The 26,604-nt window shown below is 39.3% G+C and overlaps 1 protein-coding gene across 1 annotated transcript in view; it reads left to right on the top strand.

The window, feature by feature from the left end:
* Positions 1-26,604, top strand: part of ATP13A4 (ATPase type 13A4) — a 106,242-nt gene that overhangs the window by 76,241 nt on the left and 3,397 nt on the right. The window contains exons 18-29 of the mRNA XM_004675106.1: positions 581-705; positions 3,246-3,409; positions 4,187-4,303; positions 6,010-6,089; positions 7,473-7,515; positions 7,867-7,976; positions 9,953-10,049; positions 11,713-11,785; positions 19,183-19,354; positions 20,028-20,221; positions 21,168-21,256; positions 24,354-24,434. Coding sequence (XP_004675163.1) covers positions 581-705; positions 3,246-3,409; positions 4,187-4,303; positions 6,010-6,089; positions 7,473-7,515; positions 7,867-7,976; positions 9,953-10,049; positions 11,713-11,785; positions 19,183-19,354; positions 20,028-20,221; positions 21,168-21,256; positions 24,354-24,434 — 1,345 coding nt within the window. The remainder of the gene's footprint in view (positions 1-580; positions 706-3,245; positions 3,410-4,186; positions 4,304-6,009; positions 6,090-7,472; positions 7,516-7,866; positions 7,977-9,952; positions 10,050-11,712; positions 11,786-19,182; positions 19,355-20,027; positions 20,222-21,167; positions 21,257-24,353; positions 24,435-26,604) is intronic.

Genomic DNA, 26,604 nt, shown 5'->3' with positions numbered 1-26,604 from the left:
ACTTCTCTACACAGTATGCACACAACGCAGGAGAGCGTTGCTGCAGCTCAGGGGAAAGCAGCTCAGGGGAAAGCGTGGGGGAGCTTGGCCTCAAACTTTTGTTTGTTGAGATCATGGCCTCAGACCTCCTGGAATAGATTGTAGCCTTGGTTTCTGGAGAAACTGGCATTTTGCTTCATTTCTTATGTCTCACTTTTTTTTCTCATGGTGTTTTCTACCAGAGCTGGACCACCTTGCTGGTGGGCAGCACCAGGTGCAGAGAATCAGGGTATCCACAACAGATAGAAGAGACACTGAGGACATCTAGTTTCCATTCTATGAAGGTTAAGGGGCATCTTTTCTTTAAAAGTACTCGCCTTTCTTCTTGATTCAGTCAGACAAAATGTTTCAATATCCCTTCTGTTTCTTCCTGTCTTTTTTTTGGGTCATTCTGGCACATGTTCAGCATTGAAGAAACAATGCTTGAGTTCGTGAGTGAAAAGCACTCCATGGGAAGATGTTCATATTTACTTTTGCTTTGCTGTCAAAAGGAAAAACCAGAATGTGCTATTTTTGTTTGATAATATTTATATACTTCCAGGGACAAGATAGAATCAGACCTGATATTTCTGGGATTGTTGATCTTGGAGAATCGATTGAAGGAAGAGACAAAACCTGTCCTGGAAGAGCTCATCTCAGCCCGGATAAGGACTGTGATGATCACAGGTACACACGAAAATGTACTGAAGGCAGTGAGAATTTGGTGTAAAAATAGACCTTTATTCATTGAACGAATATTGTCAGTTGCCTATTATGGGCCAGACACCATTCTAGGCACTGGAGATGAGTAACAGAAAGGTAAAATGACTGCTAGCACTGAAATTCATTCAGATAGGGTGACCCAGAAAATCAGTCAGCTAATCAATCAATTAAATTAACAGCAAGTAACAAGCATTGTGAAGTAGAAAAAACAAAGCAGGGCTATGTGGTAATGTGTTTCTGGCTGGTGGCTCTGAGAGGAAGAATCCTCTTGGAGCAGGGACATTGGGGATCTTGAGTAAGTGAGAAGATATGAGCCGTGTGATGACGGTGATTTTTATTGCTAATTGGGGAAAGAAGTATGCTGAGTCTGTGTGGTTTGTAAGCTGCCCTAAAGGCCCATCAGCACTGAGATCTTTGATTCTAAAAGATTGAAAAACGCTGTCTCCTCTTAACTCCAGAATCCCAAAGCCCACAAACAAGGATACATAAGAAAAGACCACAAGGGAAATGTCTGAAATTTCTCAGTGAATGCTTCTGAATGGAGAAGAAATAAGCTCTTAATGAATTAATCTATTTTGAGAGTGCATTACCTTCCTTTTCTCTGTTCCCAGTCAGGAACATGCAACTCTATCATGTTTCCAAGATGCATCTCCCTACCAAAGCCCATACTCCCCATTCCAGCTCTACTGCTGAAATGACAATAATTTTAACTTCCTTCTGTTCTTCTCCATCTCCTTATAACCCTACAATCCAAGAGCCTTTTGGATCACTTTTGCTTTTCTCCTTACTAGCCCTTCGATATCCAGTTTCTAGGAGTTGCTGTGTTAATTTCCTAAGTTTTAAGTTGCTTTTGGGGATGGGAGTAGCTAGCTCTCAATAACAATTGTGTGTGTGCATATGTGCATATGTACATTTAAGCTTCTTTATGGGAACTCAAATTATTATTTTTTTAAAGATAGATTTATTTATGTATACAGAACTGGGGTACAGGCCACAGGCGCAGGAGTGGTGAGAGGCTTCACCAGAGACAGAGTGGGGAGAAGAACAGGCAGATCCACGAAGTACACTGCTGAGGGGAGCAGCAGGCAGGTCAGGAGAGGTCTGCCGTGCCATGTGGGTGCGGGAATCGAATGCGCACTGAGGCTACTGTGGCCAGCTTGCAGCGCTGCACACTAACCCATTGCACCACCAGGGAGGCCCCAAAGTAATTTTAATGCTGATTTCATCTGCTGCAGCAGTTACTCTACTAGTCATGTGTACTTGCTGTTCTTCCTACTACTTTCCTATTTAACTTTTGGGATTTCTTCAATATTAAGTAACAATTCCTTGTCAGGTGAGTGAGGCTCAGGTCAGGGCTGCATACACTACAAGGCAGAACTTGGTGATGGATGGCAAACTGGGTCTCTGTTGCAAAGCAGACAGACCACTGGCACTGTGCTGGTGAGATCCATGAAGGGATCATACGAAGGCTCAGAGTTCCTGTACGCTTCCTGCCTCCCATAGAACTAACTGTCTTCCCACCACATAGCTCTCTTGAGAAACCTCAGAAGTATTTTGGTAGAAACTATCATAAACCTTTGAAAAATCAGAGGTTTATTACTTGCAAGACTTGGAAATTACACAGCACTTCTGGGTCACAGTGAGGTTGTGAGTGGAGAGAGGATGTGATCCTGGGGTCTACTTTATTGGGTTTAAGTGTCAGGGATTTTATGGGCATGTTCTTCATTGGTTAAAACATAAGATGGGAATTTAAAACACAAGAGAGATGAGGAAACATATGAGAGGGAAAAACAGATTGGTCCCAATTGACCAGTTATCTAAATCAACTAGGATTTGTAAGACAAAACCAGCTCAGTGTGGGGGGAGGGCAGACTGGAGTTTTATCTCCATGGAAGACTGACTATGTCTTTATCTGAGCTATCCCTCTGATGTGGGTGCATGGGCATCCAAGTTGAAGTTGGACACTGGGGTTCACACTCGCATCAAAGATATATGAGGAAGCAGAGCGGAGTGGGAAGACAGCATTTCATCACCTTGTACATTCTGTCTCCAAGTTTGATCACTTTCTGCACTGTGCCTGCTCGCTCTAATTATTTATGTTTCATAGTCATGAGAGCTCACACGCTGACCAAGTTTTCAGTTGTAGCAAGTAGAAGAGGTAGGCTATTGTGGCTTTGCTCCTTGCTAGAAATAAAACCACCAGAAAATATAAACCTAATAGGGTTTTGCTGAGCAGTTACCAAGTAAATAACAAATGGCCGAAATAGATTGCATTTTGCCTTTTCATTTTTCTTTCCCACTCTCTGGCAACAATGCATTTGTATGAAGCTACCATACCAAAGGAAAGTATAGAAAAGCAGCAAGAACCAGAAAAAGGAATTTTTGAATCTTGGAAGGTCAGGCCTGAGAATTTCTCCTCACAGCTAAAATACAACCTTTTGTAGACTTCATGTGATTGGTTCTATCTCTTCAACCTCATCTTGGGACACTCTCCTTTTTCCTAGGAGACAATCTTCAGACTGCAATAACAGTGGCCAAAAATTCTGGAATGGTTTCTGAAAACCAGAAAATCATTCTCATTGAAGCAAATGAAGGCGCTGGCCCATCGCCAGCATCCATATCTTGGAAATTAATAGAAGAAAAGAAACACCTTGTGTATGGGAACCAGGTATACCTAAAAGCAGACTGTCTGCCGTATTACCTAATTTGTCTCATTGTGCTGGCAACTGAGTAGCTTTGACAGCAAAGGTGTACAAGTGACCTAGAATCAACATACTCCAAATATCTAACACATACGCAGTTCCATGAACTCAATTATATCTGCTTCTCAAACCATCCCCATTGAGTTTGAAGGTGTAGTGCTTTCCTGGGTGCTGGAAGTAATTCACTCTTTTAAAGTTAAAAAAAATCACTGACTCTGTAGGAGAAGGAATGTAGTAAATGAGTCTGCAAATCCAATTTTCCATTCTCTCCTGCTTGTCAGCTATCCCATTGGGTTCAAAGGAGATTTAGACACTCTGAGAGACACTGCCGTGTGCATTGGCAATGTCTCCAGATGGGGGAATGTGTTATTCATTTATTCCACTCTTACCAGCATCCCATCTCTACTGGGTCCTTGTGGAACAATTTGAATTCTGTAAGAAAAAATTGCAAGAATTGTGAGTTCTCACTTCAGGGAGAGATTTGCTAAGCTGCGGTGCTTTTGTATTTTACACTTGAAATGTGTGAAATGTGCTTTTCTCTGGGACTCACTGAGATCAAATCAGTATGAGAGCAGGACACAAGTGTTATTCTCCTATTCACTGGAGGTTGTGATGTGCAAAGATTGATCCAGCAAAGAGGAAGTGCTTCTCTGAGAAATCAGGACTGGAATATGATTTTTAAAGCGAGCCCTTGGACTCTGATCACTACTTTTGGTCCAATATAGCTGTGTCTTGTTTTGCAGGACAATTACATCAGGGAAGACATTTCTGATAATGGCAGAGAAGGAAGTTACCACTTTGCCCTAAGTGGAAGATCCTTTCAGGTCATAAGTCAACATTTCAGTAGCCTACTGCCAAAGGTAAGTTCTAGAAAGATACCAGTGTCCCAGTGAAGCTGCTATGATGCCACTTACAGAGTATGATCCTAAGTTAATTTAAACCTTTCAAGAAGCAATGTATAACTGTTGAATATAGTACGAGACAGGTGACTATTTTGGCAATGTTCCTGTTGTCTCATTTCCTTCTAGACTCAAAATCAATGTGATCATCCAGTCTCAATCCAATTATAAAAATTAAAGAAAGTATCAGTGACTTATCTAGTCATAAAGATTGCTTTTGGGTGGCAGTCACTCTATTACCATGTTTCAGAGTCTCACAATATAGTGGAAATTTGTAATCATAGCAAAAGGCAGGCCAGCGACAGAGGAATTCCATTAGGTTTTTGATAGAGGGCTTCTGTAAAGAAAGGGTCAAATTTAAAAAACTTAAATCTTTTCTCCTAAAGAACAAATTCGTGGGGGGGGGCAGGTCAGTTAAGACTAAAATAATTTAGCTTATCTGCCATGGAGAATGTGGTACTAAAAAGTCCCGCACTTAATAAAACCCTAAACCAGTAGAGTATGAGAAACTACAAGACAACAAGAAGTCGACATTCCAGGAGAAGGAAAGGAGGCAGTTTCTTCTCAAAAATTTGTTCAGAAAGAGCAGAAAAAAAAGTCTATGTGAAATAGTGACTAATTGAAGTCCTTGAGTTCAACATACCATCTAAGTTTGGCCAACTGTGAAGTTCAGCTGATATTCCAAACCTCACTGGACAAGGGAACACTGATGGTTTGGGGTATAAAACCGTCACCAGCATCCACCTGGTTTTTATATATACACCTACACACACACACACACACACACACACACTCTCTTATTTTATATATATTCATACTTACTATATATAAGTGTATATGTATATATATATATAATACATAAATGCACGCATTATATAAGTGGACATGTATACATAGTATGTATATACATAAAATATAATATATATAAGTGTATATGTGTACATATAGAGTAAGAATGTATATATGTATATAAGTGTGTGCGTATGTGTACCAAAAAGAAATTATTCATATTCAATTTCTGATCATTTTAGGTACTGTTTAAGGTTGGGGGGGGCTTTAAGGAAAGTGAACACTAGGCAGAGTTCACTGTCAAGAAGAGCAGGAACATATAGATCTAGCAGAAGAAATTGGGGCTCTGTGGGAGGGAGCACAGGAGGATGCTGGTACAGGATTCATACCCCAAACCATCCACATTACCTTGTCCAGTGAGGTTTGGAATAACAGCTGAGTTTCACAGTTGGCCAAACTTAGATGGTATGGTGAACTCAAGGACTTCAATCAGTCACTATTTCATGCAGATTTTTCCCCCCTGCTTGTCCTAAACAAATTTCTAAGAAGAAATTGCCTCCTTTCCTTCTCCTGGAATGCTGACTTCTTGTTGTCTTGTAGTTTCTCATACTCTACTGGTTTAGGGTTTTATTAAGTGCAGGATTTTTTAGCATCACATTCTCCATGGCAGCTACGCTAAATTCTTTTAGTCTTAATGGTCAACAAATACGTTTTATTAAGTACTCATGTTTACTGATATTGATCTTCTTTGGCCACTTAGAAGATTGGAAACATTTTTTTTCCCCTCATATGTGTATATCAGTGCTCAGTCAGTGTTGTGGCATCACATGTAGGACCAGTTGACATGATATAACATTTCCCTTTTGCTTTTCTTGCAGATACTGATAAATGGGACCATCTTTGCAAGAATGTCCCCTGGGCAGAAATCTAGTCTGGTGGAAGAATTTCAAAAACTGGAGTAGGTTCCTTCTCAGTTCAGGTGGTGTCAAAGGCATTGAGATGTGGTAGTCAGGGGCAAGTCAGAGGCACAAAGAGTCACTCGAGTTGACTTTGGCAGAGGTTGCCAACCTGGCAGCAACAAGAAAGTTACTTCAGGTGCTTTGAAAAACAGCAATATTGGGACACCTCATTCAGTGATTGTTTCAATGGCTTACATGGGACTTTGGAGAGTAGAATTTTACAAAGGCCCTTCTATAAGTCAAGTCCTAGAGTTGAGACCCACTAGAATCTTAAGGGCCATGAAAGGGTGTGATAAAAAATATACCTAGACAGGAAGTTTGCACATAGCTCCTGCAGGTACAGTAAAAATCTAGACTTAAAAAAAATATATAAAACATTCTTTTTTTCTAAAGTATCCTCTCCATCCTAACTCAGAAAAAATACTTCTCTTTTAACAAAAAGGATTTCTGTTGACAGAATGGAATACAGGTGGCACCCTCCATGGGGACACTTAATTTCCTGTTAATGGGACCCCTCTCCCCCAAATCCTGGAGGCTTTCTTTCCTCTTGGCACTGGGCCCCATCCGTACCGCCTCCACTGCCACTTGCTCTTACCCAGCTCTCTTCTCCCTTGCTTCAGCTCTTAGGTGAGCTTCTCAAAGTCAGAAAGCTCTGTCTTCTCAGCATCTGATCACTTGGCCAGTGAGCTTGCTCCTTCATGTAGCGGCGTGGCAGAGTCCTGCAAATGCTGCCAGGGGGCTCCTGTCTAAGAGCAGATGTGCCACAATCTCAGTAGCAATTAAAGAAAGGAGCAGACATTGGCCTCAGAAGGTGATCTTGAAGTAGGGATGTGTTTTCTTTTGACAATGTGTGGGCATGACTTTTAATTATTTTTTTAGTTGAATGACCACTGGCAAAGTAGACTTCTATCCTGATGCTCCTAGTAGCACCAACAACCTGTTAATCATTTTAAAGTGTATTGGCCTTTTCCCATTCAGCACTCTGCTACATATTTATCTCACTTTGTAAAGAAGAGAAATGATAGTCAAACTAATGAAATGATCAGATTAAAGATTTAGGTATGTTGATTTCAAATCTGGGGCCCTCACCACCGAGCTACATGGTCTCATCATAAGACAGATCTTAAGCAACCCCCTTTTGACAGCTGCCAGCAAGCTTCCTATCCAAGGCTGGGAACCAGAGTGGTATGCTGGGTCCTGAAATCATTGTATAAGCTGCCAAGTCACATTTTTACTTTCAGCCAGACCAGATTCGTGAGAAATTCTCTTAAAATAATAAGCTCAAACCCTAAGTAGTAAAGCTTATTTTATCTTATTAATTAGAGAAATTAGCAGGTACAATTGCTTTGCTATTCTTTACAGTTGACACAGTTCCCTCTCAGTTACTTTGTAGGTATGTGTGGTGATGGAGCCAATGACTGTGGGGTAAGTAGGGGTGGGGACCATAGTCTCAAATCCAGTCACACTTACCTAGCACCTTGAACAATAGAGAATACCTCTGGGGATATGAACCCTCATCCTTCTTGATATGAGAGACTGATATTGAGGATTTGGGAGGGTTTTGATCAAAGCCACATAATGACTCTGTGGTAAGTACAGATTAAACAGGAGAGAATTTGATCCTGGAGTCCCATTTCTTTAGCTAAGTGTCATCTGTTGGCCAGATGTCATCTGGTGGCTTGTCCCCAGCCAACTTGGGGCCGGTTTAATAGCATTTCCTTTGGGGCTGAGTAGAGATGAGTATGTATGGACAGTAAGCTGACTGTTTGCTTTCAGGCTTTGAAAATGGCTCATGTGGGCATCTCTTTATCAGAACAGGAGGCATCTGTGGCCTCACCTTTTACTTCTAAAACGCCAAACATTGAGTGTGTACCTCATCTTATCAAGTAAGTAGATGTTCTTTTCCAACATTGTTTTACTCTCTATAAGGTTTCAGGTGCAGAAACTACTGTTCTGCCTGGGAAAGGCAAAAGAAACTTTCTGTCCTTGGGCAGGGAGGTTCATTGGTGGCAAAAGGCAAACATCCTTCTCTCAAGTGGACTTACCTGGAGTTAAATAACACTTGGGCAGTAGGGATATTTCTGGTGAAAATCCACGAATGGATTATTTTTAGAAAATTGGAATCTGGAACTTATTACTTCTTTGAAAATGTCGATGATCATTTAACTATTATTATTATTATTACTACTTACCATTACTTTAAATGTATCTCCTTAGACACTATATACTGAGTAATCACTATCTTTCCCCTATCGTCTCACTGTGCTTCCTTGGAGTACCTTTCCTATCTCCAAAAAATATTCATTTTTGCTGTTCCTACTAAAATTTCTTTGTTTTTTTAATGTTCCTTCTCCCCCTATTTACTTTTGCTACATTTAATGGAACAATAGAAATATTTAGTTTGGTGGCTACTTCGGTTATTGTATCAAGCATGTGTTTACAGTTTTACAAAGTGCTTTGTTGCTGATTATCTTACACTTCAAGACAACCTGGTTGTAGGAATGGCCACTATTGCTCTTACAAAGAGAACTTAATTGATGTTCCCAAGCTCATACCACCACATAGGATTGGAGATTGCATTAGAATTGATTTAGTTTTATCTGTGAGTATTATATGTTTTCTACCACATTAAATTATTTGTCTAGTTACTCCTGATTTTTACAAATTTATTCTTATATTGGACAAATATTTATTGAGTAGATCCTTAGTGCCAGGAATTGTTTGAGGCCTGGGGGATCCAGGAGCAAGTATATCAAATGTCACTTGATCTCATGAAATTTTCTTTGGGTAAAAAAGTCAGACAGTAAACACAGATAATCAGCGGTATGGCAAAAGGTAGAAAGATAGCTGGGGAGGTGGATGGATTTGGGTGCTTTATATGGCGTGAAGTGGAAAAGTCTTTCTTAGGAGGTGAGAAAGGAGAAGAAACTCCTTTCTAGGAAGAGCAAATGGTAGCAGCAAAGTCTGGATACAAGACAGTGGGGGGAGAGAAAGGCACTGGACTATGGTGATGGCACATGGGTGATTTGGTGATGGCAAGCCTAAGGGGATTGCAACTGAGATGGAAAAATGCACAAAATGATGTAAAAATAAACAAATATATGTGTCTGGATACAAGAAAAAGCCTAGTTTGAGAATTTGGTTCTAGAATCTAAGTAGCCATTAGGATGATTAAATTTAAACTCTTGTCATTTTTTTCCAAATGAAACTGATAGAAGTGAATTTTCATAATCATACTTTAAATATCTACTATTTACTTAGAGTCATTCAGCAGTACCACAAATGAACATGTTCATTGTTTCCAGACTATTTAAATTTAAGCTATGACTAATTTGAGTGTCCATATTATTTTAGTCCAGTTTTAGAAAAAGTTAGCAGTGCCAAATGAAATTTGAATGGTAGTCTGCCAGACTTCTGAAGCATGTACATGAAAATATCTCCCAAACCTGCCATCTTATTTAAGTTCCTTAGTTCACAAATGAAGAAACAGTGACTGGGAGAAGGGAGATGGCCTTTCAAATCACATGAGTGTGTAGGTGTGAGAGCTGGCACGTCTCCTGACACTGAGCCCAGCCGCTGACATGACGCCCACAGAAAGAACAGGAGTAACTTCAGATCAGGGACCAGACCTGGATCAAGGCCTGTGCACCTTGGCCTAGGATTGATCTTTCCTGAGCATCTGGTCATTTAGCATGCTGACAGCCAGCTCTCCCTGACTTAAAGTGGTCCAGACTGTCAGACCATCAGTCGAATAATCAGGCTTTTGATTTTTTCTTCTGATCTCAGCTGAACCACATAGAACTGACCTCATTTCTTTCCATTACTTTCATCTCATTACTTTTTCATTTCTTTTTTCACACAGGGAAGGACGTGCAGCTCTTGTTACCTCATTTTGCATGTTTAAGTACATGGCTCTGTACAGCATGATTCAGTATATTGGTGTGCTGCTGCTCTACTGGGTATGATTTGGGACCTAGCTTCTTGGTTAGTCAATTCTAAACCAAGTGACAGTGCACCTGATTCGTAATGCCTCTGAAGCAAAGAGTTAAAATAGGATATTGGAGCAGTGGTCCTTCTAAATCTATCGTTAAAGTGCTTTGGAAAGTAAATAAGAAACAGACAAATATTCCCCGGAAAAATGAATGGTGTCAGTTCTCTGTATTGAGTGGTAGCTGAGAATCGGAACAGAGCATATTCCTTCCTTTCACACTATTGTTACACCTGTTTGGGCCAGATCTCTTTCTTCTGAATCCCTGTATGACTGTAGCCTAGTAGATCATCTATTAAGCATGATCCTCTGATTGGGGTGGTAGTAAATATTTCATAACTGACTCTCCCATGAAAAACAAGCTCTGATTATTAATGTTTGCCAATTTCAGTGATGTAAAGGCACCCCCCCATGAGTGGTTTCAAGCTATCTACCTGCTGTCACTGAATGTGGAGCTCAGAAGAGATGTACAGTTGCAAACTGTTATATATTACTTGCACCATATAATACAAGGACTGTAAATAACCACAACACAGATAACTATAAATTGTAGCAAAAAAATCAGGAAGTGCTGGATTTTTGTCATTTGACTACCTTTGTTTTTGCTATAATTTATTTAATGGTAAATCTACATAATTTTGTTTTTTATGTTGGCTCTGTTTAATGGCCATCTCACAAAATTCCTGATGATTTAGCAACTGGCTCTTCCAAGTGAGTACAAGCCAGCTTTTTAGTGCTTCTCTGAACACAGAAATTAAAAAAAAAAATTGTATATCATAACCCCATCCTCCAAAAATACAGGACTTGTGACGGCTTTTACTAGTCAATGAAATGTAAAATGAGAAAAGACAGGTTATTGTTAGTGAACTGAACATTTGGCCTTCTTTTAGCTAACAGTGAAAAATGGCAATTCCATTTGTGTGGAAAGTAACTAGATTCTACTCAGCCTTGCCCTTTCTCTCCTGGGTGGAAGATTTTAGTTTGGTTATTTTCAGATAACCTAAGTCATTTTCCACTCACCAATAAATGGTCAGGAGAAGGAAACATTATATAATAATTTTGACCCTATTGGGAAATTAAGTAACTCATGCTCAAAATTGAGTCATCAATATCTTCTTTCCATCAGGAGGTGGATGGGGGGAGGGAAGCAAGCAAGTTACTGAAATCAGTAAAACCTGAACATGTTTTCCCTTATTAAAGTGTTTTATTAGGACATTTTGGTAACTCAAAAGAACACACATACATAGTAGGTTCAGTTATTGTCTGCTTCCAACAGCACAGTCCCACGCATTTACCACTGCTTGTTCTTGGGATTACACTGGTTTGTGGTGCCAGAGCTGACTTTTCTGTTCACAGCAGAAAAGAGAGCAGCAGTGGAGTTACAGCATGAGACACTCCCCCAACAAGGTGTGATGCTGATACACCAAGGAGAAACCCTCCTGGTGAGATGGGACTTCAGGCCTTGTCTCCAAGTCCTTCCACCAATCAAGCAGGCACTTGAGAACACAGTTTCCTTCACAATTATTTGAAAAAAATCCTATATTGCAGTGAAAAACATTAATGCAGTTGATATGAAACTTCATTGCCAAGGTCATAATCTTTTTGAGTTGCTTTCCTTTTGTTTTTGTTTTTAGGAGACAAACAGCCTTTCAAATTACCAGTTTCTGTTCCAGGATCTGGCCATCACAACTCTAATTGGTGTGACAAGTAAGACACTTTAAAACTTTCTCCCCAGAAGGCTGCTCTCCATTTCCTTCCCAGGAGGGTTGGCACCCAGGAGGGACACACAGTGTGTCTGTCACATTCTCAGAGGTGTACAGAGAGAGGAAAGGGTGCATAGGTTCCCCATTCTTAGTGCTGAAAGAAATTGTTAGCAAGGGAAGAGCTGAAGAATTGCCTTGTTTTCAGCAAAACATAGAAACTTCCATAATGGTCACTAGACAATGAAAATGAAAAACAACAATAACCTTGAAATCAGAATAATGATTTCATTGTGTTTTTAGGTACCATTATAGGTGAAAGATGCCCAGTTTATGAAAGCTAAATGCCTTTTGTTTTCCATCTCCTTTCCTAGCCTCTCAGGGTTTACAAGAGAGATGAAGGGTAATTTCACCATCGTGTCTCTCCCACCCCTTCCTCCTTGCTAAAAATATGAATTATTGCCCCAATTTCCCTTCTATAGGATTGTTTCCTAACCCACCCATTAACTATCATCTTTACCATGCAGTCTGATTTTTCTTTGTTATATGTAAATGCTAGCAGCTCCATTAGTACTTTAATCCTATCTCCTTCTACCTTCTTTGTGACTTGTTGGTGCCATAACCATTCTTCAATATCATTAACTCTTGTCTTACTTATGGGTTCATTCCCATCAGCACATAAATATATTTTCACATCTCCTCCTTTCTTCAAAGCTTTTCCTTGACTCCAAATTCACCAATAGCTATTTACCTGTTTTCTCAAAGTGCCGAAATAACCATATGTTCTTTATTTGCCATCTTCAATAACATTGCTCTTTCATTTCAACCAGTTCTCATATCGAAGGGCATGGATTTGGGTGCCTGGCCTGTGCTGTTGCTTGGTGGGAGACAGCAGTAAACTTGCAAATTTTTATATTCCTAGTCAACCTACTCTGTAATTGATGACTGAATTAATTCAAACAGGAATATTGGTTGATATTTTTCTTTACCCAAATGAGCAAAGCAACAAAGGCTTTGCTGAAACTCTAGTCATTCATTAGTGATGTAAGTAACTTATTTAATGAGTTGCCTAATAGTTCTTGAATGTTAAAAGAATATTTTGCAGTTTAAAAATATTGCTCATGATGTTATGGCTACAGGTGTGATACAATTTTATACTTAATTTCCATTTTAATTTCCAGAATGGAGATAAGGTAAAAATATAGTGAGAAAATTAAGAAGTTGTCAATTTTTTTAAAAAAGATTTACTTATTTATACATACAGAGCTGGGGCACAGACCAGAGATGCAGGGGCAGTGAGCAGATTCACCAGAGACAGAGTGGGGAGCAGAACAGGACCACTGATGAAGTATACTGCTGAGGGGAGCAGCAGGCAGGTCAGGAGAGGTCTGCTGTGCCATGTGGGTCACCTCCAGGGTGGGGATTGAACTTATGCTTAAGTGACTTTAGCTTCTCAGTGCTGCGCTTTAACCCGCTGCACCACCAGGGAGGGCCAGTTGTCAATTTTAAGTATTCATTAAATTGGTTTTTAATATATTTATTTAGTTGGAACTTTATGTAACTTGCTTTTGATAATGCCTATGTTTAATAACTGGCTTGCAAATCTCATAATAATTGGCACCTATGAGCTAGTGTGAACCAATTCCAACTATCACTGCTTCCAAGGCACACATCAGTGACACATTAAACATAAGTGCTAGGTTTATTCGAATTGCCTCTTCTACATGCCTCATGGCCTGGCTTGCATATGATTGCCTCTTATTTCTCCTTATCAAGATCATAAATACTTTCTTAACAACTCATTGTGTCAATACGTTCAAAGCTTTCCTTTTGGAGAAGGTGCTCAAGGAAAGTGACTACTATCTATATTGCAGCCACCATGGCTCTGACACTGCTCTGGTCAAGTCTAGCCTGGCTTCCTTGCTGCCAACAAATGACCACTTCTCTGCCTTGATTATACTGGATTTCTCAGCAACATTCTCCTTCAGCAAAAAGTTTCTTCTCTTGGCTTGTGAGACAGCACGCATCCTGTAGTATCTGTCACTGTAATGACAGCCCCCCCCCCCCAATTCTGCTGCTGCTTGCTCCTTACCCTGTGCCTTCCTTTGAATTTTAGAATGTTCCAGACTGGTCTCTGGGTCTGCTTTGTCTTTTCAATCTATGCCCTTTTAAGTTATTTCAACCAATCTTGTGAATATAATGTCATCTATCTGCTGATAAATTCCAAATTTATAGCTGTAGTCTTGATGCCTATTTTGAATTCTGCAAACGCAGCTTTCAACATCTAAACTTGCATAATCAGACTTAACATGCCCAAACAGGGACCTTGCTGGTGGTGCAAGGGCTTAAGTCTCAGCACTATGAATCTATACGCAGCCACTTGGAATGAGTTTGATCCCAGCCAAAGAACTAACCTTTGTTGCACAGCAGATCACTCAAGTCTTGCCTGCTGCCCCCTCAGCAGTGTATTTCAGTCAATCCACCTGTTCTGCTCCCCACTCTGTCTCTGATGAATCCTCTCAACCCCTATACCTCTGGTCTATACCCCAGCTCTTATATGTATAAATAAATAAATCTTTTTTAAAAAATGCCCAAACAGAACTCTTTAATCTACCAGATTTGACATTCAATAAAATCATCAAATATTAAGTACCTAGTTTGTATTGGTATATAGAATACATCAATGAAAAAAATACAAAACAAATTTCCTGTCTTCTTGTAGCTCATGTTCTATGAAAATAACACCCTGTTTACTTATTTGTTCAAGACAAAGAACTGGAGTCATCTTTCCTTCATCCTTCAAATCTAATGCATACAGGTATCCAATTGACTCTGCCTCCCAGAATCCCCTGCTTCCCTTCACTGATCAGCCGCTCCCAGCAGTTTCTCTTTTTCTGTGGATTACTACAAGGAGATTACCTGTGATCCAACTGATCTTACATCCACTCCTGTCATCTTCCCCACCCCTGTTTGCATTTCACACAAGTCATAAAGGTGTTTTCGTTCAATGTAAATTTTATTGTCAATCTCTTGCTTAAAGTGCTCCAATGACTTCCCATTACTAATCAGTCTTAGGTTATTTGGCTTCTGACTGCTCCAGCTTCACTTCTAACCACATTGCTACTCATTTACTTGTTCCAGTCTTTTCTGCCTCTTGAGCAATGCTAAGCTTATGATCTCCTCAGTACTTTTGCTTTTTCATTTTTCTTTGCCTGGAATATTCTCACCTTAGATCTTCCAATGTCTTTGACTTTTTCTTATTATTAGCTCAAACTGAAAGCTCACTGTAAGTAAAGCCAGAACTAGTTATTCTTCATCACACAATTCTGTTTCCTTTTTTTCGAACTATACTTTTGGCAACCTGAAATTATGATGTTTATCATGTTGTTATTTGCTTTTGCTCACCTCTCCTCACTCAGAGTGCACCCTTCATCAGAACTGCACCTCTCTCTGATCACTGTTCTATTTCCAGGACTTGTAATGGTGCCTGTCATATCAAAGCAGCTCATTAATATCTGTTAAATCTATTAAAAGAATACCCTTGGGCAGTCCTTACTCTGTTCTCCTTCACATCAAGCCAGATCAATCTCTTCAGTACTTTCACCCACCCCAGTTCTGCACTTGGGGTGACAAAACAATCTTGATTCTACCCATACCAGTCCTTCAGATATTCAGAAACAGCTCTCAATTCTACTGATTGATCTCTTCTCCATAACAAACAGTTTCAGATGTTTCTCTACTTGATGACACATAATATAATTCTTTTCTGCTTTTATTGTGATTAACATACTTTCCTTGTAGAAAGAAGATGGAAAACACTGCAAGAAAAAAAGTCCATATTTATTCTACTATCTAGAGCTAACTAATTACAACATTTTGATTTAAACTGAAGAAATTTGAATTGTATTCTTTATGTAATTGTTCATCCTTTCTAAAAATGAACTTTCTAATTATATTTTGTGTTTTTTATCTATGTTGTCCCTCTTTTTTTTTTTTAATTTAGCTGTATCTACTTTCTAATGTCAGTAAGTATTTTAATTCTTCTTATTGTCATTTTCACCATTTTTAAGTGTACAATTCAGGGGTGTTAACCACATTCACAATAGTGTGCAATCAACACTATTATCTATTTTCAAAACTTTTTCATCACCCCAGATACAAACTCTATCCTCTTTAAGCAATAACTCCCATTGCCCTCTCTCTCAACCTCTCTATAAACATGCCTTTTAAAGATATTTCATATAAGACATGCAATATTTGTGACTTCATCTGATTTATTTGGATAGCAGTGTGTTTGTTTTCAAGGTTCTTATATGTTGTAGCATGTATCAGAGCTTTTTATGACTGTACAATAGTTCTTCATATGTAAATACCACATTTTTTATCCATTTATCAATTGATGGGCTTCAGTTGCTCCCATTGTTTGACTACTGTGAATAATGGGACAGTGAGCATTTGCATAAAAATCTCTGTTTGAGGCCCTCCCTGGTGGCGCAGCGGGTTAAAGCACTGCACTAAAAAGCTTAGGCCGCTTCCGCATGAGTTCGATTCCCACTTGCCCCGGAGGTGATCCACATGGCGTGGCAGACCTCTCCTGACCCGCCCACTGCTCCCCTCAACAGTGTACTTCGTCCATCTGCCTGTTCTACTCCCCACTCTGTCCCTGGTGAATTCTCTCACCCTCCACATCTCTGACCTGTACCCCAGTTCGTATGAATAAATAAATAAATCTTTAAAAAAAAAATCTCTGTTTGAGTCCCAGTTTTCAATTCTTTTGAGTATAGAAGCAGAATTGCTTGTTCATATGGCAACCAGATCTATAACTTTTTTTTTTTTAAGATTTTGTTTATTTTTGTGTGGAAGATCGGGGTGTAGGTCAGAGGTTCAGGGGTTGAGAGGATTCACCAGAGACAGTGTGGGGAGCAGAACAGCTATATTTACTGAACTATACTGCTGAGGGGAGCAATGGACGAGTCAGGAGAGGTCTGCTGTGCCATATGGGTCACCTTCTTGGCTGGGGATGGAGCTTGGCCATCTTGGTGATAGCACTGAGACTTTACCCCTAGGCTGCCATGAAGGCCCATCTATAACTTTCTGAGAAGCTACCAAACTATTTTCTATAGTTTTACCTTCTCACTAGTAATGCATTAAGTTTTCAGTTTTCCCATACCTCATCAACACTTGTCATTTAACTTAATTTTTTTTTTTCTAGACATCTTGATAGGTGTGAAGAGATATCTTGTTAGGGTTTTGATTTTCATTTTTCTATGACCAATAGTGTTGAATATACTTTTATGTGTTATTGGTCATTCATATGTCTTCTTTGAAGAAACATTTATTAAAGTCTTTTCCCCATTTCTTAACTGGATTTTTGTCTTTTGGCTCTTGAGTTCTGAAATATTTCATTTTGTGGATATTACAATTTTATCAGATATGTGATTGCAAACATTTCTTCACATTTTATTTGTTGTCTTTTCATAGTCTTGCCTTTAATATAGAAATTTTAAATAGGCGTGCCAATAAAAAGAAATTTTCCAAAGAATTTTTTTTGGTCCTTTTCTATAATTTCTGTCTTGTTATTGACAGTCTTATTTTGTTCATGTTGTTTTGCTTCATTATTTATCCATGGTTTCCTTTAGTTCATTGACCACATTTAAGAGAATTCTTTTAGTGTCTTTTCCCAGGAAATACAATGCCTGGCCTTTCTCAGGGGTGATTTCTGTCAAATTATTTTGGTTACTTGAATATTAAAATGTAAGAAATCTGAAAATCAGATTCTCCCCCTTCCCAGAGTTTGACATTTCCCCCATATATATTTTTAAACATTTATTTATTTATGCACAAAAAACTGGAGTACAGGCCAGAGGTGCAGGGGCAGTGACAGTGAGAGGATTCACCAGAAAAAGAGTGGGGCGCAGAACAGGCAAACTGACGAGGCAGTGGGTGGGTCAGGAGAGGTCTGTCGCACCATGTGGATCACGTCAAGGGCGGAATCCAACTCATGCTGAAATGGCTTTAGCTTCTTAGTGCTGTGCTTTAACTTGCTGCAACACCAGGGAGGGCCTTTCTCCCATATTTTAAGAAGTCTACAGTAATTCATTCATGCTTTCTAAGTTATTTCAGTTGTTCTTTGTGGTCTTTGACATCTCTGTCCATTTAGCTTATGTTCAGCTGGTGTTTTGACAGAGCTTACCTTGAGCCTCATGATTTAAAGACATCACCACCACCAATGAAACACCTGTCCCAGCATTTGCAGAGGGTTGGTACAGAGGCGCCTCAGTACTCAGGCCAGGTTTATGCTGATCCAAACCGATGCCCTCTGCTGGGTATGCGTGTTGACCCGGGCGTCTCCGTGGTGTTACATGTTCCCCCAATCTACACATGTGCTTTGGAATGCCATAATGTGTCAGGGAAAAGGTTTCTTTGAATTGCTTCACATGTATTAAATAGTTATTTTATGTCCCAGCTGTAAACATTGCCCCTGTTTATTCACTTACAGTGTTTTTCAGGCACTGTGTGTGGTTTATACCCTGAGTGAGGCTGGCACTAGGTGAAAGGACAAATAAGCACTTTGTACCCATCCCTCAAGTAACCCCCAAACAAGAAAGAAATCTTTGTAGGTAGAATCTTCTCACCCCTTCCATAGCTAGGGAACATCGAGCTCAGGAGGGGCTTTGGCAAGGGCAAACAGCAATGCCACAGAATTTTCCGATCATTTTGAAGTCATTTTTTTCTTGATTCAGCATTAGTTTGAGTATTACAAACCTTTGTCTGTTTTTCAAAATTTTGACAGTTTTTCCTTGTTTATAATGTTTCTCTGGAGAGACAGAATCTTGGCGCAGCCTATGCTATCATTTTGCTGATGTTGCTCCCATTTTGTCATGAAATATTTGAAGGCATTACTTCTTAATGACTCCTGTAGTTCTATTCTATAGATGTACCATAATTTATTGTAAAAGATGCTGTGATGAACATCTTTCTACATATCTAATGTTTTAGCCTTAGGGTAAATTTTCAGAAGCAGAATGTCAAATGTTATGAACATTTTTCAATCTCTTCATATCTTTTGCCAAATTGCCCTGCAGAAGGTTTGTGTCAATTTACGTTCCCATAGCAAAACACAAGAGTGCTCATTTCTTTGTTTTCCCTCTTATAATTTAATAGGCTTTGCCTTTGCAATAGTCAAAAAAAAAAAAAAAGCACCTAGTGATATTTTTATGTCTGCGCACTTAAGAACTCATCTGACTTGAGGTTCAATCCATTCCTTATTTTGTTCCTTCAGCATTTACTGTACTTCAATGTGTTAATTTCCTCAGATGTGTGGACCCAAGAAGTCACACCATTCTAATGATGAATGCTGCAGTTTTCTGCTCTCATAAACATAAGACCTGAATTTTTTTACAGTGAATTTGAATGGTGCCTACCCCAAGCTGGTGCCTTTCAGGCCTGCGGGACGGCTGATCTCCCCACCTCTGCTGCTCTCTGTGATTCTCAACATTCTTCTCAGTTTGGCCATGCAAATTGTGGGCTTCATTCTGGTTCAGAGGCAGCCTTGGTATTCCACGGACATGCACAGGTATGACCATAGCCTGGGATCTTGCTTCTCACTCTGATTTTCCACAAACATCTGGGCTACACAATGAGAGGCAAATAGGTCTTCATTATGCCAAATGCTTTGACTTTTTAAAGTCAATTGCACAAATTTCTACTGATGGTCTTTTCTCCGTAGTATAGTTTGACAGTGTGGTTCGTTGGTACTTATCATTGTTTTGTAGGATAATGATCAATGATCAACTTTTGCATCTATGGTGACCATGCATTACAGTTAACCTGGGCAAAGCAAGTTTAAACCCATATCCCAATGACACCATCAAAATCATTTTCTTTCACATTCAGATGTGTTCCCAGTGACAGGATCAATTATATGGCACCCTACTTATAAATGTTCAAGATTTTAAGCCACCGGAGGAAAAATTTATGGCGTATACACCTCTTTTTCTCCCAGAGTCGTAATACACATAATGGGTATAATTTATTGAATGAATAACTTTCTCTTTCTCTCTCTTACTCGTTTATCAAAACTATACATCTATCTATGTTGTTTTATTTCTCTTAGTTTTTCAGTATATTCTTTCCCTATGTGTAGGCAATTATTGAAGCATGGAGGGCATGAACTCTAGTAGTCACAATTGCTTCATAAGTGCCCACCATCTCACTTCCTTGCTATTTTTTGTTTGTTTCCTTTTTAGTGCCTGCACAGAGAAAAATGAAACCATCTCAGAGTTAACCATTTCTCCAGCTGCTTCAGGAAAAAATGGAAGTGACAGTGACTTCACAAGTTTTGAGAGCACCACTGTATGGTTCTTGGGCACAATCAACTGTATCATTGTGGCCCTTATCTTCTCTAAAGGAAAACCTTTCAGGCAGCCCACCTACACAAACTGTGAGTAGCGTTATACTGGACCTGAGGTGAGATGAGAGATCCTCAGGTGTGCCTGGGTCAACTTATCTGGGGCCTCCCTCCAGGACTGCTCAGCACATCAGGAACCTCACCTGGGGTCTTTTCCTTCAAGGGCTTCCTTCTCCACCTCTTCCTTGAACTCATTTCAAGTTGGGAAGATTTATTTATTCGTCTGCTTATTAGCATTCATCCTAGAGGGAGTGGGAGAAGGGTCTAACATTCAGTTGGAATGAGTGTCTTGTCCTGAAGACAAGGGGCAGGGTGACACCTCGAAGAATTGACTGTAGATTATTATGGAGGCTCCTGGAAAAAGCACCTTCCCTTCCTTACATTCTGGGGTTGAGGTGTGTACTAGGAGTAATGGGTGACATGGCTTGCATTGGGGATATTGTTTTCTTTTACTTCTGCTCTAATTGGGAAAATTTGGAAGCACAAGTTGAAGACCCTCTTATAATAATTTGTTTATTCAGAGAAAATTATTTTGCCCTTGTCCTTTGTAGAATGAGGAAGCACTTGAACGCTGACCTTCACATGATTGCAATTTCAACATTTGTTTATTTGCAGTCCTTTTTATCCAGAGAATGATTAGAGGCAGATGATTAAAGAGATTCAGATACTTGCATATCTTTAAGGAATGTATTGAAAATATATTTTGTCAGTGTTACTCTATGCATATTCCCACTTATATTGATACTTATCATATTCATGTAAAAATTGTCACTTGTCTCAAGGAAATGCATTGGAATTGTAAAGGTGAGATCCACTTTTATAGAGCTATATAGAAATTAGCTCTTTCTATCTATGATGCTGTTTGGATGTAGAAATCAAGGAAATTTAACCAGTGTTAATCTAAAATATGTCTATCAATAGATATCATATTCTATGATCTGATCTCTCAAATTGATAACTTTTACTCTTATTTCCTCAGATATCTTTGTCCTTGTGCTGGTCATACAGCTGGGGGTGTGTCTGTTCATTCTTTTTGCTGATATTCCAGAATTATATAGGCAATTGGATGTAAGTCTAATCTTGAGAATATGATGATGGCTTACAATTGTAGAACATCATGTCTTCACAAATCAGGTCATAATTGCAATTAACATAGATTCTTCCCATCAATTATTCTTTTGAGATGGCAAAGTTAAAAAGAATGCTGAATTTATTCGCATCTTGAAATTATAAGATGATCAGGAAACTAATTTTTTTCTGGCTTTGATTTCAGGTATTTCAAAAACACCAAATAGCTTTATTTTAAGAGATCTGTGTAAGGTTGGAAAATATGTTTATATACTTTCTCTTCCAAATGTGAGGGAATTACCTCCCTAAATTCTATTTTGAAGCTCTTTAAAACAATTTTGCCTGTAGCACTTTTTTGGTTAATTCTCAAATATCTGTACTTACATCTTAATCTCTTAAAAATTTATTTTTTCTATAGGTTCATACTTAACCCCACAAAACTTATTTTCAAGGACCCATACCTTACCTCATGAATCCTTTTAGATTTTTTTCATTTTGATACAACTTTGAAAGTCTATAAAAAACAGAAATTTCTCATATTCAAACAAGGGAAAAATATATATATTGATTCCTTTAACCTAATCTCTTTTTGAATCAGAGGTTGATCATTACTGCTCTCTAGACCAATACACAGAACACAGGTGAAATGGTAAAAAAAATGAGCTATCTTTACTTGGTGTACTATGTGCTTGTCTCATTTCAAAATTCCATCTTATTCATTGTTATATGACCAGTGGCTTGCATAGTGAGGGACACCAATGGCAACAATTGGTCATTGTCAATTTCCTAAATGTAGACAAGCACTTGGAGAGCATAGAGCACCACAAACCAGCAACCTCTTCACAAACCCATAAAGACATTGACATAGTAATGAAGGTCAACATTCAGTCTTCATTTTTATCATCCATTATTGTGGTTAATAGTGTAGTTATCATGTTTTTAAGTGTCTTCATGAATTAGGTAAGTACTCATGGAGATAGAATTTTCACTGGTTTTCTAAGTGAATTAAAAATCGTCCTCCCTGGTGGCACAGAGGTTAAAGACACAGTGCTATCAAGCTATTACCAGCCACTGTAACATGAGTTTTACCCCAAGCCAAGGAGGTGACCCACATGGAGCAGCAGAACTGTTCTATCTCACCTGCTGCCCCTTTCAGTAGTGTAGTTCAATACATCTGTCTGTCTGCTCCCCACTCTGTGTCTGGTGAAGCTTCTCACTCCCTACATCTCTCACCTACACTCCAGTTCTTGTATGCATAAATAAATCAATCTTTAAAACAATGAGTTAAAATGTTTTCATGCTACATGTGTTAAGGTTAGGCATGCTGGGTTAACCACACATTTTAATAGGGAAGACTCAGAGACTGGGTTCTCTGTTATCATAAAATTAGGAAGATGTTTGTTTTAGAGGAAAATTGTATAAAGTCATTGCTTGCATGGCTCCAGAAGATTCTGTTGTTCACCTTCAAAATAATTGCTTTTCTTATTATTACATAAAATTATGGGTTCATTTTAGAAAATGTGTATATGCAAAGCAAGAAAAATTATAACATCACCCACTACATCCTTCATTCTTTTAAAACTCATATATTAAAAATGCACATTGACTGATTTATGAAATTTATTATATTTTAAATGGGACTCATGCTGTTTTGCAACCTAGTTATTGCTCATTTTAAAAAATTGCATAATTGCTCTTAAAATAGCGAATGCATTCACACAGTTTAAAATTCAATAGTGAGAAAAGTTACATAGTAAAAATCCCCTCCCTTTGTTCCCTAGCTACCAGCTTCATTCTCTACAGCAGTCCATGATACCAGGTTATTTTATACACTTTCAGACATATTTTATACATGTGTACTTAGATATATATGTATTTATTGCATGTATACTCTTATTCTACATTTTTACACAGATAGTACCAAATTACTATATTTTTGCAGCTCTTCTGACATGGAGATGTCAATGAGAGGAGAGATATACAGGAGATTAGGAAGCGGAGGAATTGAGAAGAGGCAACACACTGGGTGTTGGTCTGGCCCCTGTGAGGGAGAGAGAAAAGGAGGGAGTGTTAGATGAGCAGAGTTTGGGACTGCAATCTGGTTTTAAGAAAGTCATCAGAGTTGCCAAATGAAGCTCCCACTTGCTTCAGGGCTTGACAGATGTGCATGTGTTCTCGTGGAGGTCTCTCCAGCGAGTCTCTCAACAACTCCTCACCCAGCTTTTCCTACCCTTCTACTTTTCCCAAGATAGAGTAAGATTGGAAGCCCTGCTCTCTTGGGACATTCTCGATGAGCAGTCCCTGGAGGTGTGGCCTCAGGTGGCGGTAGGGTCTTAGCATAACGAAGGGGACATAATCTGCCACTTACCCTCCTGTGGCAAAAGATCTCAGAGGAACATTTTCATGACTGCCATACACGTCCCTGGACCACCCTCTCTCATGTACATGATATTTTGCTAATTGTCCACATGAGTACAAAAACCTCCTCATTTTTTAATGTTAATATACTATTGATTTCACACACACACACACACACACACACACACACAATGGTATCTATCCACCATAATTTACATGTGATTCCCCATTGATAGACATTTAAGTTATTGCTACTTGTTTATTATGAAAAACAAAGCTACTATAAAATTACTTTATACAGATATTGTTTAAGCCAGCATTATTTTTTTTTATTTTCTGATGACCAAATTTATTTTAGGAAATTACAAAGAAAAAAAAAAGAAAGAGAAATAAAAGGAAAGGCTGTAATCACAGCCCCTAAATCTTCAGAAACCTTGGGTGTAAACCTTCTGTAGTGTGTTTTGTGTGTACTTGAATAGAAATACTGACATGTATAAAATGCTCATACCTATGTAAAATATAAGTATAAAATACAGATATACACACATATATACACAGGGTCTACATACAGTGTGCATGTGTGTGTGTGCTACATACAGTTTATACATGTGGCTTATAACTTATGCTACATGCAGTTTATACATGTGGCTTATAACTTATGACAATGTGCATGGTCAATCTGAACATTCTTCCAGCCTAAGTTTGCCTTCAGACTAACTGCTCGTTCATCTCTTGTCAGCTGCTCTGCACTCCTGTCCTGTGGAGGGTCTACATCGTCATTATGCTCAGCTCCAATTTCATTGTGTCCTTTGTGTTGGAGGTAAGTGCACTCAGGCCACTGATCACTGTCGCAAAGGGGCCTCCCTTTGGGAGCCCGATAAAGGAGCAGTGTCAGCCTGTCAAGCTCAGTGGTGCAGGGGGCTGCCTTCTTGGCAACATGGACACGATGCTGTCCTCTGATTAATTTCAAACAAGGCACTGTTTTCCCTTTCTGTAAAATAGGACTCGAGGGAATAGAAGTATGATCTCTAAGGTGCTATTCACCTCTGCATTCACAATCATGCAAATCATTTCATTTCTTGAACTTAAGATTTGATTCACATGCTAAAATCGTGCCTTTTTAAATGTTTAATTCAGTGATTTTTAGTGTATTCACTGAGTTGTGCAGTCAACCTCATTCCTAGCTCCACAATATTCTTAGCACCCCATGACCAGTTACTCCTTACTCTCCCTTCTCCAGCCCCTGGCAGTCACTAATCTACTTTCTGTTTCTATGGATTTGCCTGTCCTGGATATTTCATACAAAAAGGATCATAGAATATATGGGCTTTATGTCTGGCTTCGTCCTCTTAACATCTAATTCAACAACTTGAATCATTGTTACTTTACAGATGGGAAATGAGATTCATAGTGAGCTTTTCCTGGCTTTCATTCTCTAACTCACATTGCTTCATTTGCTCCCATTTACTCAGTAAAATGAGTTTGTACACCCCTTTTTGCCTCTTTATGGTCTCACTTTTTCTTTCAGTGTTATCAGACACAATCTCTACTCCGCAAAGCCCACTATTAAGTGTAAGCACACACGAAAAGTCTTCCTCTTGTAAGGTGAGGAGAGTCGCAGGGTCCCATCTGTCCCCATTCCTGCTCCCACTTACAAAGTCAGGTTTGATTCAGTGAGGAGGGTTTCATAATGGGCTGTGAGTACGAAGAGTGAGACAACTTTACTGCAACATTTTGCAGGCAGGAGCTCAACAAATCTTCTTTACTAAGCTAGGACAAGATTGCGTGGTTGCTGGGGGAAGAACAGAACAGAATCAGGGCACTGGAGCTTTTCTTTATATGGGCAACCAGGGCTTCTCGAACTTGAGTAGGCATCAGAATCTCCTGGAGGACTTGTGAATAGGTTGTCCAGACTGGCTTTAAGGCAACTCTGGTCCTGCTCCTGACATTTCTGATTCAGTGTGTCCAGAATAAGTCCAAGTTTTTGTTGACAAGTTTCCAGGTGATTCTGATGCTTTTGGTTCAAGGACCACACTGAAAAACAAGATGCTAAACCACATAGTCTCCAAAGCCACAGAATTCATACACGTGCTTCATCACAGAGGCTCCACACTGAGTGGTAGAAAGATGGCTCTTGCCCTTTAAGGGATAATCTCAAGTACATCTCTTGTGCCTGTTCATGATTGCAACATTACCTCTGTCTAGAAGATCTTTCTCTTCTTGTGCATATTGAAGTGCTGTTCCATCTTCTAAAGCACAGTGGAAGTACTCTCCTCTTTATGAATCTCTCTTGATGCTTGGATCAGTTAGGCAAGCAACAAAACTCAACTAATAGTGGTTAACCAAAAAGATACTTAGTGACTCCCTTCACAAAAAAATTGGAGGTAAGTGGCTTCAGGTCTAATTCAATATCTTGATGCTGTCATTGGAGATTTAGACACTTTTACCTTTCTCTCCCACCATCCTTAGATGTTGATGTCTCTTGCTTATGCTCATTGTTTGTGGTGTCCAGACAGTGGTGGTGTCATATCTGTTTTCAGTGCAGACCAAAATAAATAACAGGAGAGATACCAGCAAGCTCTCTTCCCTCAAGTATGAACCTCTCATAGGGAAAGAGGGAAGTTTCTGCAGCCCAGGGGGCACTGTCTCTATGTCTGATTGGCTGGACCCAGCTCTCATTGTCATCCTGAACAGAGAAGGAGTTAGGGACTATGATTCTGGGCCAAAAAGAAGTTAGATGGATTTGCTGAGTCTCTTTAAAAATTTTTTTTCTCTTCTTAAGCATTCGGAGGAACAGGTAGTAGGCTGGTCACGCAAGTGACCATAGTGTCCTTCCGTAGTGCCCTTCCAGGAACCCTTCTTCTTTTTTTAAGATTTATTTACTTATGCATGCAGAAATGGGGTACAGTCCATAGGTGCAGGGGTGGTGAGAGGATTCACCAGAGACAGAGTGGGGAGCAGAACAGGCAGATCGACAAAGTACACTGCTG

Source organism: Condylura cristata, unplaced genomic scaffold (genome assembly GCF_000260355.1).
Source record: "Condylura cristata isolate star-nosed mole 26May11 unplaced genomic scaffold, ConCri1.0 scaffold00003, whole genome shotgun sequence".
NCBI classification, from domain to species: domain Eukaryota; kingdom Metazoa; phylum Chordata; class Mammalia; order Eulipotyphla; family Talpidae; genus Condylura; species Condylura cristata.
Note: the sequence above shows the minus strand (reverse complement) of the source record. Positions and strands in the feature narration are given on the sequence as shown.